The sequence below is a fragment of the Ischnura elegans genome, chromosome 1, assembly GCF_921293095.1.
Source record: "Ischnura elegans chromosome 1, ioIscEleg1.1, whole genome shotgun sequence".
NCBI lineage: Eukaryota > Metazoa > Arthropoda > Insecta > Odonata > Coenagrionidae > Ischnura > Ischnura elegans.
The window spans coordinates 23,303,446-23,318,161 of NC_060246.1; the positions used below are offsets into that span (position 1 = coordinate 23,303,446).

Genomic DNA, 14,716 nt, shown 5'->3' on the forward strand with positions numbered 1-14,716 from the left:
TCCGTACCATCCGTCCGAATGTGTAGACCAAAAACGTGGCTTAAATGTATACCCCAGCAAAAAGGGTGTTTTCCCTTAAAGCGTGTCAAGAGGAGTGTGTACCCGGCAGGATGCCCAATCATAAAAGTTGTAAGACGTGACGTGACAAACGGTAATGAGAAAGCGACGCAAAGGACGCATCGGACAGAGCCAGAAGCATCACTACGGGCTTTGGGAGCATGAGATGATCCTACGTAACCAAACAAAATTCGGATGGCAACCAATGTTTGTACAAACTTTGGTTGCCATCCGTGCTGACGTATGAAAATGCATAGCGGACAGACAAACAGATACCATCTTTTTATATATAGAGGAGAGATAGATTCTGTTTCAAAGTCTTTTCAAATATTTATTTGTTCGCATCCTCGCCAACTTTATAAACTCTTATCTGGACTATTATGCCGTACATTGTTACATCGAGTAGAATTTCGAGAAATTTTGTGATCGCACAAATGCATTTTAAATAATCATGGAGTATTTTTATTCATGAACAGGTAGTTTTTTCAGGAGCATTGAAAATATTTTTCGATTAAATAGAAAGTTATTATGGTGATATTTTGTTTATTTCTCGTCCTTGACTTCCTCGACTCAAATTTATTAAATTCGAAGGCCGAGGCATAATGACAATCATCGGTAATGTTGGTGGACAGCTAGCTGTTGGTTAATGGACATGCGATGTTATATTTAACATCACGGACAGAAACAGTTTCATTGGATCCATGGTTATAATCGTCTTTGGTTACATTTTATGAGCCCAGAGTAAAAAACACTCCCAGGGCTCAAGCGGGGTTAACCCGCGGGAGAAATCGTTCAAGGAGCGGCTTTTGAATGTCGTGTGGCGATCCGTTCATTTGAGGGAAACAGCCGAACACAAAGCAGAAGGCACAGCACGCCTCTTCCACAGGTCCATCCGTCCGTCCTCGTTCCCCGAGGAGTCTCCCTCCCCCCCCCCCCCCACAGCTTACCACGCCGCGTCTTTGCTCGTGGCGAAAGTTAAAATCACAAGTATACACAAACACTGGCACACATGCTGGGTCACGGTAGTTGGGAAAAATGACGATAAAGAATAAAACACCCCAAAAAGGGATCGCTTACTTAGTCCCCTTTTCATTCTTCCAGTGAACACACCCCTGCTTGGGGTAGGGGAAAAAAAAGAAGCCTTGGTCCGAAACGTGTGAAGGAGAAACAGGGGAGGGTGGGGAGGTTTCTCCGAAGGGTCTTCAATATGTGTATGTATGTACATGTATTTCTTTGGCACGCTGGGGTGGCCTCCCTGGCGTGCCTCGCATCCCTTGCGCGCCCTCCGCCGCTGTCTCCTCAGGCCGAGTATTTCACTCCGTTCTCGTAGTAGGCGGGGGCGTGGGTTGGGGGCTGTGGGGGGCAGAGCGAGGGCGGGGAGGGGGCGAGGGGCGCCGACGAGGAGGAGGGGGGAGGGGTGTAGGCCTTGCCCCCGCCCCCTGGCAGATGGACCCCGAACTGCATGCCCCGCAGACCTGCGTGGAGAGAGAAAGAATGATTACTATACATACTGTACGGAATCAGTGTCGCAATGAAACTTTTTAATTGCATATATAAGAATTCACTGCGATTGACTCTTGTTAGTTATGAGCTATTTAAATTGGGGTGTGAAGGAGAGAAATAGGAAACATGGTATTTTAATGGATTGCATATTGGGGTTATTATCTAGGGGTCCCGAGATGCCTTTAAAGATTTTATTTTTTCTGTAAATAACGGTTAGGGCGGGTTTAATTGAAAATATTTACCCCTGTTCCCATTCCCGCATTCAAAAGGTTTTTTTGAGAAGGGCGTAGGTCCTCTAATTCTCCATTCTATCCATGAGCCGTGTGCTCTTCCTTCCCTAACCTCGCTAACCCTCCCATCATCCCCCAACCGACCGATCTTCTTACTGTAAAAACTCTTCTCGGGATACGGCGCGCGTAAGATTATACAAGAGCGCCGACGTTTCGGGTACAGACTCGCTACCCATTCTCACGGCTACCTATTCTGAGTAGCCGTGAGAATGGGTCACGATTCGGTTCCCGAAACGTCGGCGCTCTTATATAATCTTACCGGTATCTCGAGAAGAGTTTTTACGAGTTGTTCGCCGGGAAAGTGTAAAATCTTACATAGATCTTCTTACTCATTTTGTCCAAGAGATTTATTTGATTTCCGCCCCCACCAATTCTAAATTTCTTCCCTTCACTTTTACTCCCTCCATTCATCAGTTTCATTCCTTTCCTTTTCGCATCTCGATCGACTCCATCCAGGGGAGGTCTGGGGTGATAGGGGGCCCTCGGCTGGGGCTATGGATAGGGGCCCTCCTGACCGGGGAATGCGGGTCCTCCCTCGGAAAGTTTTAGGAAATTGCATGCCCAAAAATTGTTTTCGACGCTATTCTAGCACTTAAAAATTAGATAAAAGTTAGTAAAGAGTAGTAATTTCGTAAGAAAAAATACTATAAATAGTGAGAATTTTACATCTAATAAAATTTAGTGATGTATTATGGTTATATTATCTATTTAGGGAAATCGTTCCTTGAAACTGCGCAGAAGTGTAAAAAAAACTATGAAACTTTTTCAAAATCCCTTTCAAAAACATAAGGTTCTCTTTAACCTTCTGACAGTAATTTTATTCATTTTTTATGCCATTTTTTTACACTTACTATTAGTATGTTGTATATAATGCAACTAATGAAAACGTAGACTTTTACAATAGCAGACAGGCTTTGGTTCAAGTAATCCGACTCTTTTTTACAACGCATTTCACGATATACGCAAGCCTTGTGGGGGTTCCCTAAGCTCGGGGCCCTCGGCGATTGACGATCAGGCGACCTGGCCAAACCGCCCTTGACTCCAGCCTCTTCTTATCCTACTTTTTCAGCATTTACGTTTTTACACCGTCGGGCGTTATGCTTCACACTCTCTTGTACACCTTACGTATTCTTTACGATTTTACTCAAGACCCTCGCATTGACCCTTCTCGATTCATAAACGCTTCCCATAATACCCTTGATTCCACGTCCACTTTTCTTCACTATACTCCAAATATTTTAATTATTTCACTTATTTAAGCATGTGTTCTTATGTTGTGCCAATCCTTAATTTATTTATCCTCTCTCGTATTCGCAATGAAGTATGTGACCTAATTTTATGATAACACAGGTCAACAGTGGTTTTGGTGCCGGAGCTTTTAAAGCTGATTTCAAGTATAATTGGGGTGCTGAATCCAAATATGATATTAGTTTTTTCCTATCAGCTCTTGTTTTCAAGATACAGATATGTTGTTACTTACGTAAAAAAATGTTCAATATGATGATATGGGATAATTACATAAATGATAAAACCCGCAAAATATAAAGACTTGATTTATTTATAGGAATGTAATATTGTTGTTGTAATGTTGTAAATTTACAACAGTTTTACAATACAATTAAATACAAATAGTAACATTTTTTACTGAAATAAAACACTTTAAAGAAAAAAAAGACGTAAAAACGTCACTCAACACTTAGGAAGCTTCTTTTTCGCGATTTTCTTGCATGCACTTTGTTAAAAGTCTCGTTTTAAGCACCAGCAGTAATCTGCCATCAGATGGTTATCCCATCTTCCTTGGTAGCGATCTTCCATTGTTTTGATTTCCTGTTGAAATCTTTCACCTTGTTTTTCACTTGTGTCGCCTAAATTTTCAGGAAAACAGTCTAAGTGACTGTGTAGGTAGTGAACTTCTTTGCTCATATGACATCCAAGTGATTTAAAGTTAGTGTGCACATTGTTTACCAGCTCGAGATAATTCTCTCGTTTGTGATTTCCCAGAAATTTTTTTATTACAAATTAAAGCCAACTGTTTTTTTCAATCTCATTCATTGACTTGACAAAAGCAGGATCCTTTGTAAGCTGTCTGATTTGTGGCCCATCAAAAATACCAGCTTTAAGTTTTTCTATACTTATCTGCGGCATTTTTATTGTTATGTAGCCGAAGCATGGTCCATACTTGTCAAGAGCCTTTACAAATTGCTTCATTAGGCCTAGTTTAACATGAAGGAGTGGTAAGGTGATTTTCTCCCGTTCAACTAAAGACTCAGCAATAATGTTTTTACCCAACAACTAAGTTTTCTCTCTTTGACCACTCCTTCTTAATCCAGTGGTTTGTCTGTCCCTGCTAGCACAGAGGCACAAGAAACAAGGATATTTTGTGTTGCTAAATTGCTGCCCAAGAAGAAATTTCACCATTTTTAAATCTACACAAATCACCTAGCGATGTCCGTGGTATTTTATCTTCTGTAAGACCAATACTATTGTATTATATTCTTCTTTCATTTCAGTTGAATGAGCGATTTGTATTGAGCCAAACTTGTTAACATTGTGAAGAACACATTTTAAACTACGCTTGGAGCTATCAATGAACAAACGCCAATCACTAGCTTCATATTGCGGTAGTCCCATTCCTTTCAGAAGACGTCTAACAAAATATAACATTGTCTTCTTGAGTAAAGAAGGGTAGCAGATCCTTTTCCCTTGTGCGATAAAAATTAATTTTTGTACCTTGTTCCATTAAAATCTTTTCATGCATCCTTGAAGCTAGTATTCGATAAGTTCAATTCTCTAACAAGGTCGCTTAGTTCATCTTGATTAAATAGTTGAGGATTTGTTGATACTGCCTCGTAGTCACTGTCACTATCGTCAATAGAATCATGAATGTGTTCACATAGCTCATATTCATCCTCACATACATCTGGTAATGTCTGAAATATTAGAATCGGGATTTCTTCTGAATGGGGTACCGGCCGTCTAGCTGAAGGGAAATCTGGATATTTCTACTTGTGGCGATTGTTTCGATTAATTCCGGAAACATTTACCATGCAAAAATAACAGCCATCAATATGGTTTGTAGGTTCTCTCCAAACCATTGTCACACCAAACTTTAAACTTTTCCTTTTTCCTGTAGTCCACTACCGCTGATGTTCTGTACATGTTTTACACACAACATGCGGTTCCCACTTTTTACCTTGGTCACCAAGCTGAACACCAAAATATCCTAGGTATGCACGTTTCACAAAGTCTGTAATGCTTTTCCTATTTTCTTTTAAAGCATATTCCCCACAAATGTAAATAAACACATTACAATGATTTACACAGCTTCTTCGAATTGGGCTCATTTTTAGAGGTTGCTTTACAAAAACTTTGAGAATTTGAACATTTGTTTCCGGAAATCCTCTTACTCATTACTGACTCCCGCCTCTCCATTTTCAAAGACACGCTCTCTTTTTAGCCTATCCCCCCTTTTTTACTCTTCTCCACTTTTCTGTGATTCTTCCCACGTGTCGTTATTCTACAGTTATGACTAGGGTCCTTTCCCACCGTGGGTTTCCCACTTCCTTAAGTTGTATCTTTTCCCTCTGTCTCCACTCTGTACGCCTTTCTCCCCCTTCTTCAAACACGCCAAATCCTCCCCAAGCCCTTTCTCAAAGGTATAACGGTGATTTTCAAAGTAAATACTGCAGAGTGGTTATGAATTAGTTTATTTATGGATTGATTTAAAGTTGAAAAATATTTTCTGAAATATATAAATTATTTAAAAGAATCTAATCATAAAATGTGCCGTATCTAAAAAAGTAGAGCTGTAACATAAAAACCGATATCATATTTGGATTCAGCACCACACATATTGTTAATATCAGCTCAAAAACTCCCGGCACCAAAATAAAATTTTTTTTTTGTTGGCCTGTGTAATACTTAACTTATTTAAGAATTATCTCTCGGATTCGTAATACCACATCATTTGACTCTTCTCATGAATACTCTTCATGAGAAAACTATTCCTCGCACTGTTATTCCATTGCATTTGCACGTGCCTGGAAATCTTTCACCGACTGGCTAATCGATGCCTAGTCATCCGCAGATCTCTCTGATTTAAACATCAATCCGCCCTCTATTACTTTAAATTTCCCACGCTTCCCTCACAATCTCCCCTGTTAACTAATCAAACCAGTATAGGTGACAGTGGACCGCCTAGTCTTACGTTTTGGCATATTCTTTCCCAACCCGATTCTCCGTCAGCTGTCCTCCCTTGTGCAGTAGGAGAAAATTAAGAATAAGTTGCCTATTCCTCCAATCTACGCCTATTTTTTTGAGAACACTCATTTGATTTAACCAATTCACCTCGCCAAATCCTTTCCAAAATCAAATAAAGCAAGTGTGAATGTCCTGGTTACAACCTAGGTTCCTCTCCCTTATTATCGCAATCCCCACTCAGGTGGACATATTCTTCCTGAATCCGACTTGATCGTTGCCAAAGTAGCCGTTTGCCTTCGCCTCCATTTGTCCATTCATGATATTAATTGCCATTGTCGCCATTGCTCTAATATTGCTTTAGTCACTACATTCTACGCCGTTCTGTTGCTGGTTATTGGAATTAGAATTGTCAACACGTGATCCTCCGGCCAAGTCCCTTCCTCATAGATCCTTTATCTCCAAGCCTTTTCCTCCCGGCCTTTCCTAAATTCTTCAGTACGGGATATTCCTCACGTTTAGCATTAACTTGCCATTCAAAGAACGTCTCTATTTCAACAACTTCCTCTCGTTCACTTAACATCCTTCTAGCCTTGGCTTTTGCTTGCCTAGCCCTCATCTATCTACCGAAGGACATCCTAGAACCGCCTTCTATATCCATGTCTGATAGAAACGATAAGAAAGAGAGATAATCTGCTGAATGGATATGTGTAAAATATCGTTTTCTCCTCCAGCAATAAGGGACTTCAATGGATGCAACGTCATATCACCTTACCAACGCATATGTTATTTTTTTTTTTACAAAAATATGGAACTTTAAGCCTGGTTCCTTAGCAATTCCTGCTATGGGCAAATGTAAGAGGCTTGTTAGTGCGTAGATGTAGATCAATCGACTTCTCTGAATGGAAAAAATACATTTTCCCCCATTTTGCCAAATTTTTGTTGAGCATTTGCCATTGCGATATCCCATCCCCGATGTAAGTGGCGCCACGCATATCGGACTGAGAAAAATAAGCAAGTGATAGGTATTGGAATTTATAAGAAAATTTTCGTAGAATACCTGAAATCTCACTAAGTTTCTGCTGGAGATTGCTAATCCGGAGGACATTAATACGCAACATATGTCGAAAGAAATCCAATACCTTAGCATGACTTCACGAGGAATCTATTAAATGTGCAGGCGCGCACTATTTCCTAAAGACTCCTGATTGATCGATAGTTTACTATCCCCAGAGTTTATTGCTTCCCTACGCAGATGCAGTATTAATAATTACTGCGTATAATATCATAGCGCAATTAATATCTATATATCTAATAAGTATCTAAAATGATTATTACGGAGGCTAAATTATTATCTAAAATGATATTGAAATAGAACTGGTGTTTTCTTGCTAAAAGTCGGCAATGAGTCAACTTTCAATTTCTTCCATAAAATTTAATTCATAATTTACAACATGCGGAAAACTACATTCATATGAGAGAATAGCTATAAAAATTACGATTCTAGGTCAATTTTCTCCTAAATATTGAGGACGATTTACTACCCTTAAGTAATTTTCTTAGATGACTTAATGTTTGGTAAATAAAATGCATTTGCTCAGCAAACTGAAGAAGATCGCTTAATCGCTTCCCTCCCTCCAAAAAATCGTTATCGTTCTTGATTCATAAATGGCTAATCATCCAAAATTAGTACAGGTGATATTCATCAGATTCGAACATGCATCATTAAAATTCTGATGTATTTTTATAAATTTTCCGTGCAAAATCCATGAAATATAGTCAAACATTAATCAAAATCCCTCCTCAAATCATAATAGATCGTTTTACATTGTGCTAACTGGACGTTCTAGGACCATTTTCTCGACAATAAAATCCCCGCTTAACTCCTCCTGCCATTTATTCTGTCTTTTTATTTCTCGTAAAATATCTTTATCTCGTCAGCTGAGTGAAGCATTCATTCCGTTTCAACCTTCCTCTTTTATATTATCATTAATTTGCACCATGTAACATGACACTCTTTTCACTTGACGCTTCTTTAGCGTTTCCTTCACAATTTTTCCGTAAGCGAATCTCTCCCTCTGCTGAACGTCTTTGCGCAAGCGCATTCATAAGGCCGCTTTACACGGTGAATGATCATTCGAAAGATCTTTCGAATTACTTAGTATGTCATACTCCACCGAAAGTCAAAGCAATACAAAAGTATATTGAAGCGCACATGTAAACGAAGCGTTCCGTCGTCTGCGATTTCCAAAACAAATCATGTGGTCAGAAATGGTCGGAAATATCGTTAGAATCGAAATGCATTATCGATAGTCGCGCCAGTGCGCATCATTTCTGCGCGAAAAATTCGCCGAAATCATTCACCGTGTATAGCGATACCGGCGAGTGAATTTCATTCGAAAGATCTTTCGAATGATCATTCACCGTGTAAAGCGGCCTTCACAGGCTCGGTAGAGTTTTGCTAATCATAACAAAAATAAATGCCTAATAGGCGGGTGAGTTATCCTACAAGGTATGCAACACTCCATTCGACACGAGAAACTTTGGCACGATATCTGCGAGCTCGAGAGTTAGATACATAGGGTCCAGATTCACAATCGTTGTTGTCAGGTCTCCCTTGGCCATATGACGGCTTGGAGTCCCATTCGTTACACAATTCATGAACGTCACCTTGGGTGAGCTCTGACAAGAGGAGTTCAGGGGAGAAATTCATTGAAGAATGCAGGTTAATTCTATAGTAAAACGGTTCAGTAAAAAATAATTAAAAACCGCGAAAATTGCCGCAAGTGTGGTGAACATTTTACTATAAAGGATTTACAAGCAGAGTGTAGAGATATGTAAAAAACTATCGTATTCTACACTGTTCACTCTAATTGACATAATTATTCTGGGGATTTCCATACTCATATGAATGAAACCGTGGGATGTAGATACTTAGTAGTTATATGAAAATATATCCGTATTATCAATGCATTATATATATCCTCGAAACTTTATTTTTACTGTGACTAGAATAAGCTTTATTGCACTCATTTATTTGAGGTGATCAAAGAAATGGTTTCTTGTGTAATAATTAGATACCATTCTCAAAAATGTCTCTTTTTTATTTCCCTGGGATGAAAGTGTTGAAAATTGAATAATACTGAAAACTAATGTGCTCCATGAGCATCAGAAATAATTGCATGTCAATATCAAAATTAAGCTTGAGAAACTAAAACATATTTTGGATCAAAACGGCTTTTACATTCTCCTCTCCCATTCTCTTTATCCTCGGTGTTAGTGCAGGTGCCCGTCTTAGCTGCTGATGCGTGATAGCCGAGGTCTCCTTCCTGAAAGGCGCATATCCGCCCCAAGGCACGTAGATATCACGTTCGCCAGAAAATCTCGACACAGAAATCAGTGGAGCACGCCCAGACTTAGTTAACAACATCTATCGGTTTCTCCATCAGTTCTTAGAAATCTAGATCGCTCACAAAATTTCCGGCCAAAAGCATGATATTCTCTCTCATTATTGTCCGCAATCTTTTCTTGTGCAAGAAGTCGTGCAATTTTCTCTGTTCCACCTCATTCATGCTTGGTTCACTTTCTCAGTAATTCAACGGGGGTTTGGATGGGTGAGGGTAGAGATCACCCCAGAATGTTTGATTAAGGGAGAGAATAGCACAGGATATTCATTTTTAGCCACTTATCCATCGACATCTTTCCCTCAATCGGATGCCAGTCCATTTTTGCTCCGGGCACTAGCTTGAAAAATTCCAAACAATGTTTTCTCAAGGTATAATTCACCACATGTTTACTCAGTGTTCGGCGTTGAAAACGAAGCATTAGGGCACGCAATTCGTACAAAAATCAGAAATGCTGACCTTTGTTAATTCAAACTCATGTTTACACTTTTTAATTAGTCAGACAGCTGTCATATTTATCAATAAATACGTAGAAGAGGCTATTCGAGCCGGCAACCTCCCGATTCTCCGTCGCTACGACTGAAAAAATGAAATGTGCGGCTCCTTCGAAGGGTGGAAAATTTCGAAAAAACACCATTTCAAACCATGAAATTTCTTATTTGAATTACGATTAAGCTGTAAGATAAAAATTAATGTTTCATAACTCGAATATGATATTAAAAACTGACTACATAATTCGAGAAATCTTGCCACTCCTACTACAAAAATTCCTTAGTTGAATGGAAAACCAGAGATGTATCTTCAATTACATGCGAGTTGACTCTATGGAATTTGCTCATCGTTAATTAAATAAGTTGATAGGTTTAGCCTTTTCCATTCACATTATCTGGTACCCCTAGGCTTACCGAATTTCCTTTGAAAATGATACGGGAGTCTGGGAACCGGTCGAGGTGTACCAAATAAAGTGCGTGGAAAAGACAAAGCTAGCAAATAATTCAATTAAACCGAAGATAGTACAAAGGTTAAATTCGACTAAAACCACTTCCGCTTGGATGACCGTGGCAAATCGTAGACGAGTCGTTCGCGGTTGCTGCTCGTTATCTGGGTCCGAGTCTATCGTGCTATCGTCGAGTCAGACGGTTGGTGTATTAGCGAAAAGCTGGACCTGTTCTACTGGATTTTAGAGGTCTATTTGGTTGAGGCTTTTTGCAGTCGTCTATTTTTTATGGATGTTCCATACTTTCCGCGTAATAAGAGTAAGAATCCGACTCAGTGAATCCACCTCTTTTGTTTTTTTTTATTACAACACCGAAACTAAATTTCAAACGCACATGGACTTGCTCTTTGCCTGTTCTCTACGTAATAACCTGCACAACGAGCGAATCTATCAGGAGAAGTCTCCTCTGCTGGCCCGGCTTTCGAGGTCATCTGGAAAACCTAGCCTCACCCTTTCATCCACTTACGCGGAGAGGAAGATACATAAAAGGTATCAGTAAGTTTCGGACTATTTTTACCTTGCAGCTTATTTAAACATAGTTTTAAGGTATGCGATTCATCTTATTGTTTTTAGTTCTCTTATGAGGAATCCTGAATGCCTTGTCGTTTTTGTACGATGCTTTAGTAAAAGAGTAATTTCGATGAGAGCGCATTTAAAGTCAAATTATTTTTTAATGATAATGAGGGTGACTCATAGTTTTATGATTGAAACAGAGAAAATTGCCAGAGAAGTGTTTTTTGGGGAGGGGTTCACTTGGAGAGGGATTACATTTCGGGGTATGGGGTGCACTTACGACCGTTTGCCGAAAATATTTCGGTGAAGGTTTGAACCCGCTTACTCCTGACACCCCCGCAAGCTACGGTCTTTGTTTAACCCTTTTAATGCGGCGGACCGATATAAGTATCGTCTTTTGCCGCTCGGGCGAAAGTGCGGCGCGCCAATGTATCGGCTCTTACGTAGTACATTATTTAATTTGCTATAACGTATCACATTGATATGTTTTAATTCAGTGAACGTAAAAATATTTTGTCATTATTAACAAGTTAAACCGCAATAATAAAAAACCGCTTCTAGAAATGTAGTAATATATCTTTGTATTGTTTTTTTCCTAGTTGCCACATTTTATGAAAATACTCTCCGCATTTCTCGCCAGTACCCCAGGAAGAAGGATATCACTAAGAAGGTTAAAATACGTTGCCTGTTTTTTTTTATGGAAGTGGATTTATTTCATTAGTCATCTTTAATTTGACTATGACTGAGGTCATAGTCAAATTAAGCAACCGGCTGATGTTGAGTATAGTTTTGGCTCCGTGGACGAATTTCAAATACGCGTGTATGAATATCGGAATATTTAAGTTATATTTAGTGGAACTATCACATTTTTTCTACTCCGGAACACATGAACATTACATTTAGTTTTTACATTCTTTCCTTCAGGAACATGATTGAAAGAAAATTGATCTCTTGGATTTGAACACTTTGATAGAAGTATTTACTGACTCGTTGGTAAATAAGTAGGCGATGATTGGGTCTAATTTTAGAGTGAAAGGATCATTTTTATGTTTTAAAGTCGATTTCATTCCGTCAGCTTCGGGGGAGTCGGTTCTCGCCACGGCCAACGGCCGCGGATGGTCCCTGAGGCGGAATGGCGCATCGCGGCCGGGCCGTCGCCTCCGGGTGGGGGGGCTTTTCAGTTCCCCATCCACAGTCGTGGATTGGGGTGGGGGGAGATGGGCCGAACAGGCGCCACTGCCATCCGACTGCCTTGTAAACAAACGAGCGAGGAAAAGGAAGAGAGATGGAGGGGGTGGGGTCATCGGGGGCTAATCTCGGAATGCTCCCGAATATAATGCGATCGAATCACCTCACCGATAGCTCGTCTGCGCTGTGATCGCGGAAGTGGAGGGAGGAACGCACTTTGCAGTTCTCAGGTATTCCAGCTCGATTGCCTCTAAACAAATACTCCATTCTACAACATCACGGATATTGTTTGAAAAAATACACGCTTCACAAGCGAGAAACTTTGCATTTTGAGCGCTGATTGCGTATTGAGCAGTCAGAGAGGCTGTTGAAGCTTAAGGTTTCCTAATCCGTTTGAACCGAGTATAAAATTATTTTCCTTCAACTACCATATTTTTCCTTTGGTTTAGGATTTTTTTTAGTAATTCATAAAAGAGTGCGGTGAGGTGTATTAGTTTCATTTTATCGTGTCTCTGATATTATGATGGACGCGCTTTGAAGCAGCTCTTTCTGCTCGAACGAAGCATACTTTATTTCTGATTTTATGTTTTACGACGCATATAGGAGCATCGTCACAAGGGCCTATACAAATTGTGGATTTTTAAATGTAATTTCCAAAAACAATAGCATGGACAGCCCAACTCATTGTCAGTGAATGACGGACGTTTAAGTACACAAAGAAGAGCGTATCTGTTTTTTTAATGACGAGTATACATCTTATCGTTGGCCACAGGAGCTGTGTCGTTCATGAACGAATCGTTCAAAACGGCCTGTGGGTCGATTCCCGGTCCAGGGTAATTTTTTCTCATGGCAATTCATGTGAATTTCATCGTCGTTTACGCGACAAATTTGAAATTAACCAAAACGGTGTCTGCTCTCCTCCTTGTTAAGATCGAATGAAGTACACCCTGCAATCGAAATTTAATTTCAGATATCACAATATTTTTTCAGGTCATACTTGGCAAGTGCATATGCATTGCATTTGCTAGGGTTTCATAGGGTAGCTTATGGGACGTGAGGGCTACAGGTATGTCAACCTGGGGTTTTATAGGGTAGCCAATGTGGCGTAGCTCATATTGGGCCCACGTTGGCTACCTACGGCCTATTCATAGGTTCTCATCTCATTGTCAACATATAGCCAATCTGGGGTGCCAATTAATAGCCAATATTGGGTGGCTACTGGGGATCATACATCTAGCAAAAAATGTTGGAAGCTAACTCACAACCCAGGTAACATACGGGGCAAAAGTAAGGTTTCCTATATGAGGCTTTTAAAAATAAGTGAATTGCGTTTAAAAACCTTTTTCAACCTAAAAGTATAGTTTATTGTTTTGGTACAGAAGTTTCCTTAAAGTGGAAAAAAGTGACGTCACTTTCGGAAACTGGGGAAAATTGAAGTACCCCTATTATTCCCGTAAGTGGATTGGAATTTGGCCTTTCTTCATCTAGGGAAATGAGATCTGTTTTCGATCTTCCTCCTAAATCACCAGCAAAAGTGAAATTGAGATCCATTTTCGGTGAAGGACGAGAATAAATCAAATGATTACGTAACGAATTGGTTCCGATGGTCACCAAAGGGATAACTCCAGGATGGGGCAAGTGGTCAGCAATCAGCCACTTGCAGTGCATCATGCGTAAATGTGATCGTGAATTTTAAGCTTGCCAATCGGGTGATTTTGCAACTTAACAACCTAAAAGGCGTAGATATGTTATTTCTCGGGATTTTCTGGTAAGGGATCCTCTAGGTTTATAAAAATATTTCTTAAATTTCGGTTCGACCGGCAGCAGTTTCGCGTGACCACGACCCAAGTGGCCAAGCCGAGAGGTAGGAAGCTATGACGAAAAATGCCTTATAAAAACATACGGAATTTAGGCTGTTCCTGTTACAGTGATGATTATTATGAGAAATATTCTGGTATGTTAGATGGTTTCGGTGATAGGTTGAAACACCAAAAATTCGTTTTATAATTTTAGCAAAGTTAATTATCACTTGTGATAGTTTCTCACTGCCGTAATTTCGTTTCTGATGGGGAGGAGGTATTATTAAATAAGTATTTTGTCGAGTAGGTTTTGATAATAATGACTGATTAAATATTAAATGTTGAGGTCAGGAAATTAAGAAAAATATTCGTAGAAGGTTTTGAGAATTACCGTTTGAGGAATTTAGTAAATTGACATTAATGTTTCTTTTGATATTTGATCTGATTTGAAAATTTTCGTCGAACGCCGAAACGTATTGTAACGATTGGAATTTGATCTCCAGATCCAATTTGTAACTCTCGTTTGTACTTCAGTGGATTGTTTACGATAGTAGGTATACGGTGTCCTGTTTCTAGTTTCGTCCAATCAAATCTATTTTATCCAGGAGAATATTTTCCATTTGATTATTGCTGTTGCTATGTGACGCATGTTGACGCACTTGCAAGAGGAGGCAGCATTATTTATAAAAAAATGCGGAAGCCGATTCTCTCTCGAAAAATTCTCTCCCCGTCTTGAAAAATCACGCACCGCATTTTCTGACGCCTTTG

At 39.7% G+C, this 14,716-nt stretch overlaps 1 protein-coding gene across 1 annotated transcript in view; it reads right to left on the reverse strand.

Annotated features, from left to right (window-relative positions):
• Positions 1–586: 586 nt before the first annotated feature.
• The window catches only part of LOC124157141 (forkhead box protein C2), a 54,579-nt gene continuing 40,449 nt past the window's right edge, over positions 587–14,716 (reverse strand). Inside the window, exon 2 of the mRNA XM_046531644.1 lies at positions 587–1,532. Within this exon, the coding sequence (XP_046387600.1) occupies positions 1,357–1,532 (176 nt within the window). The 3' untranslated portion in view covers positions 587–1,356. The remainder of the gene's footprint in view (positions 1,533–14,716) is intronic.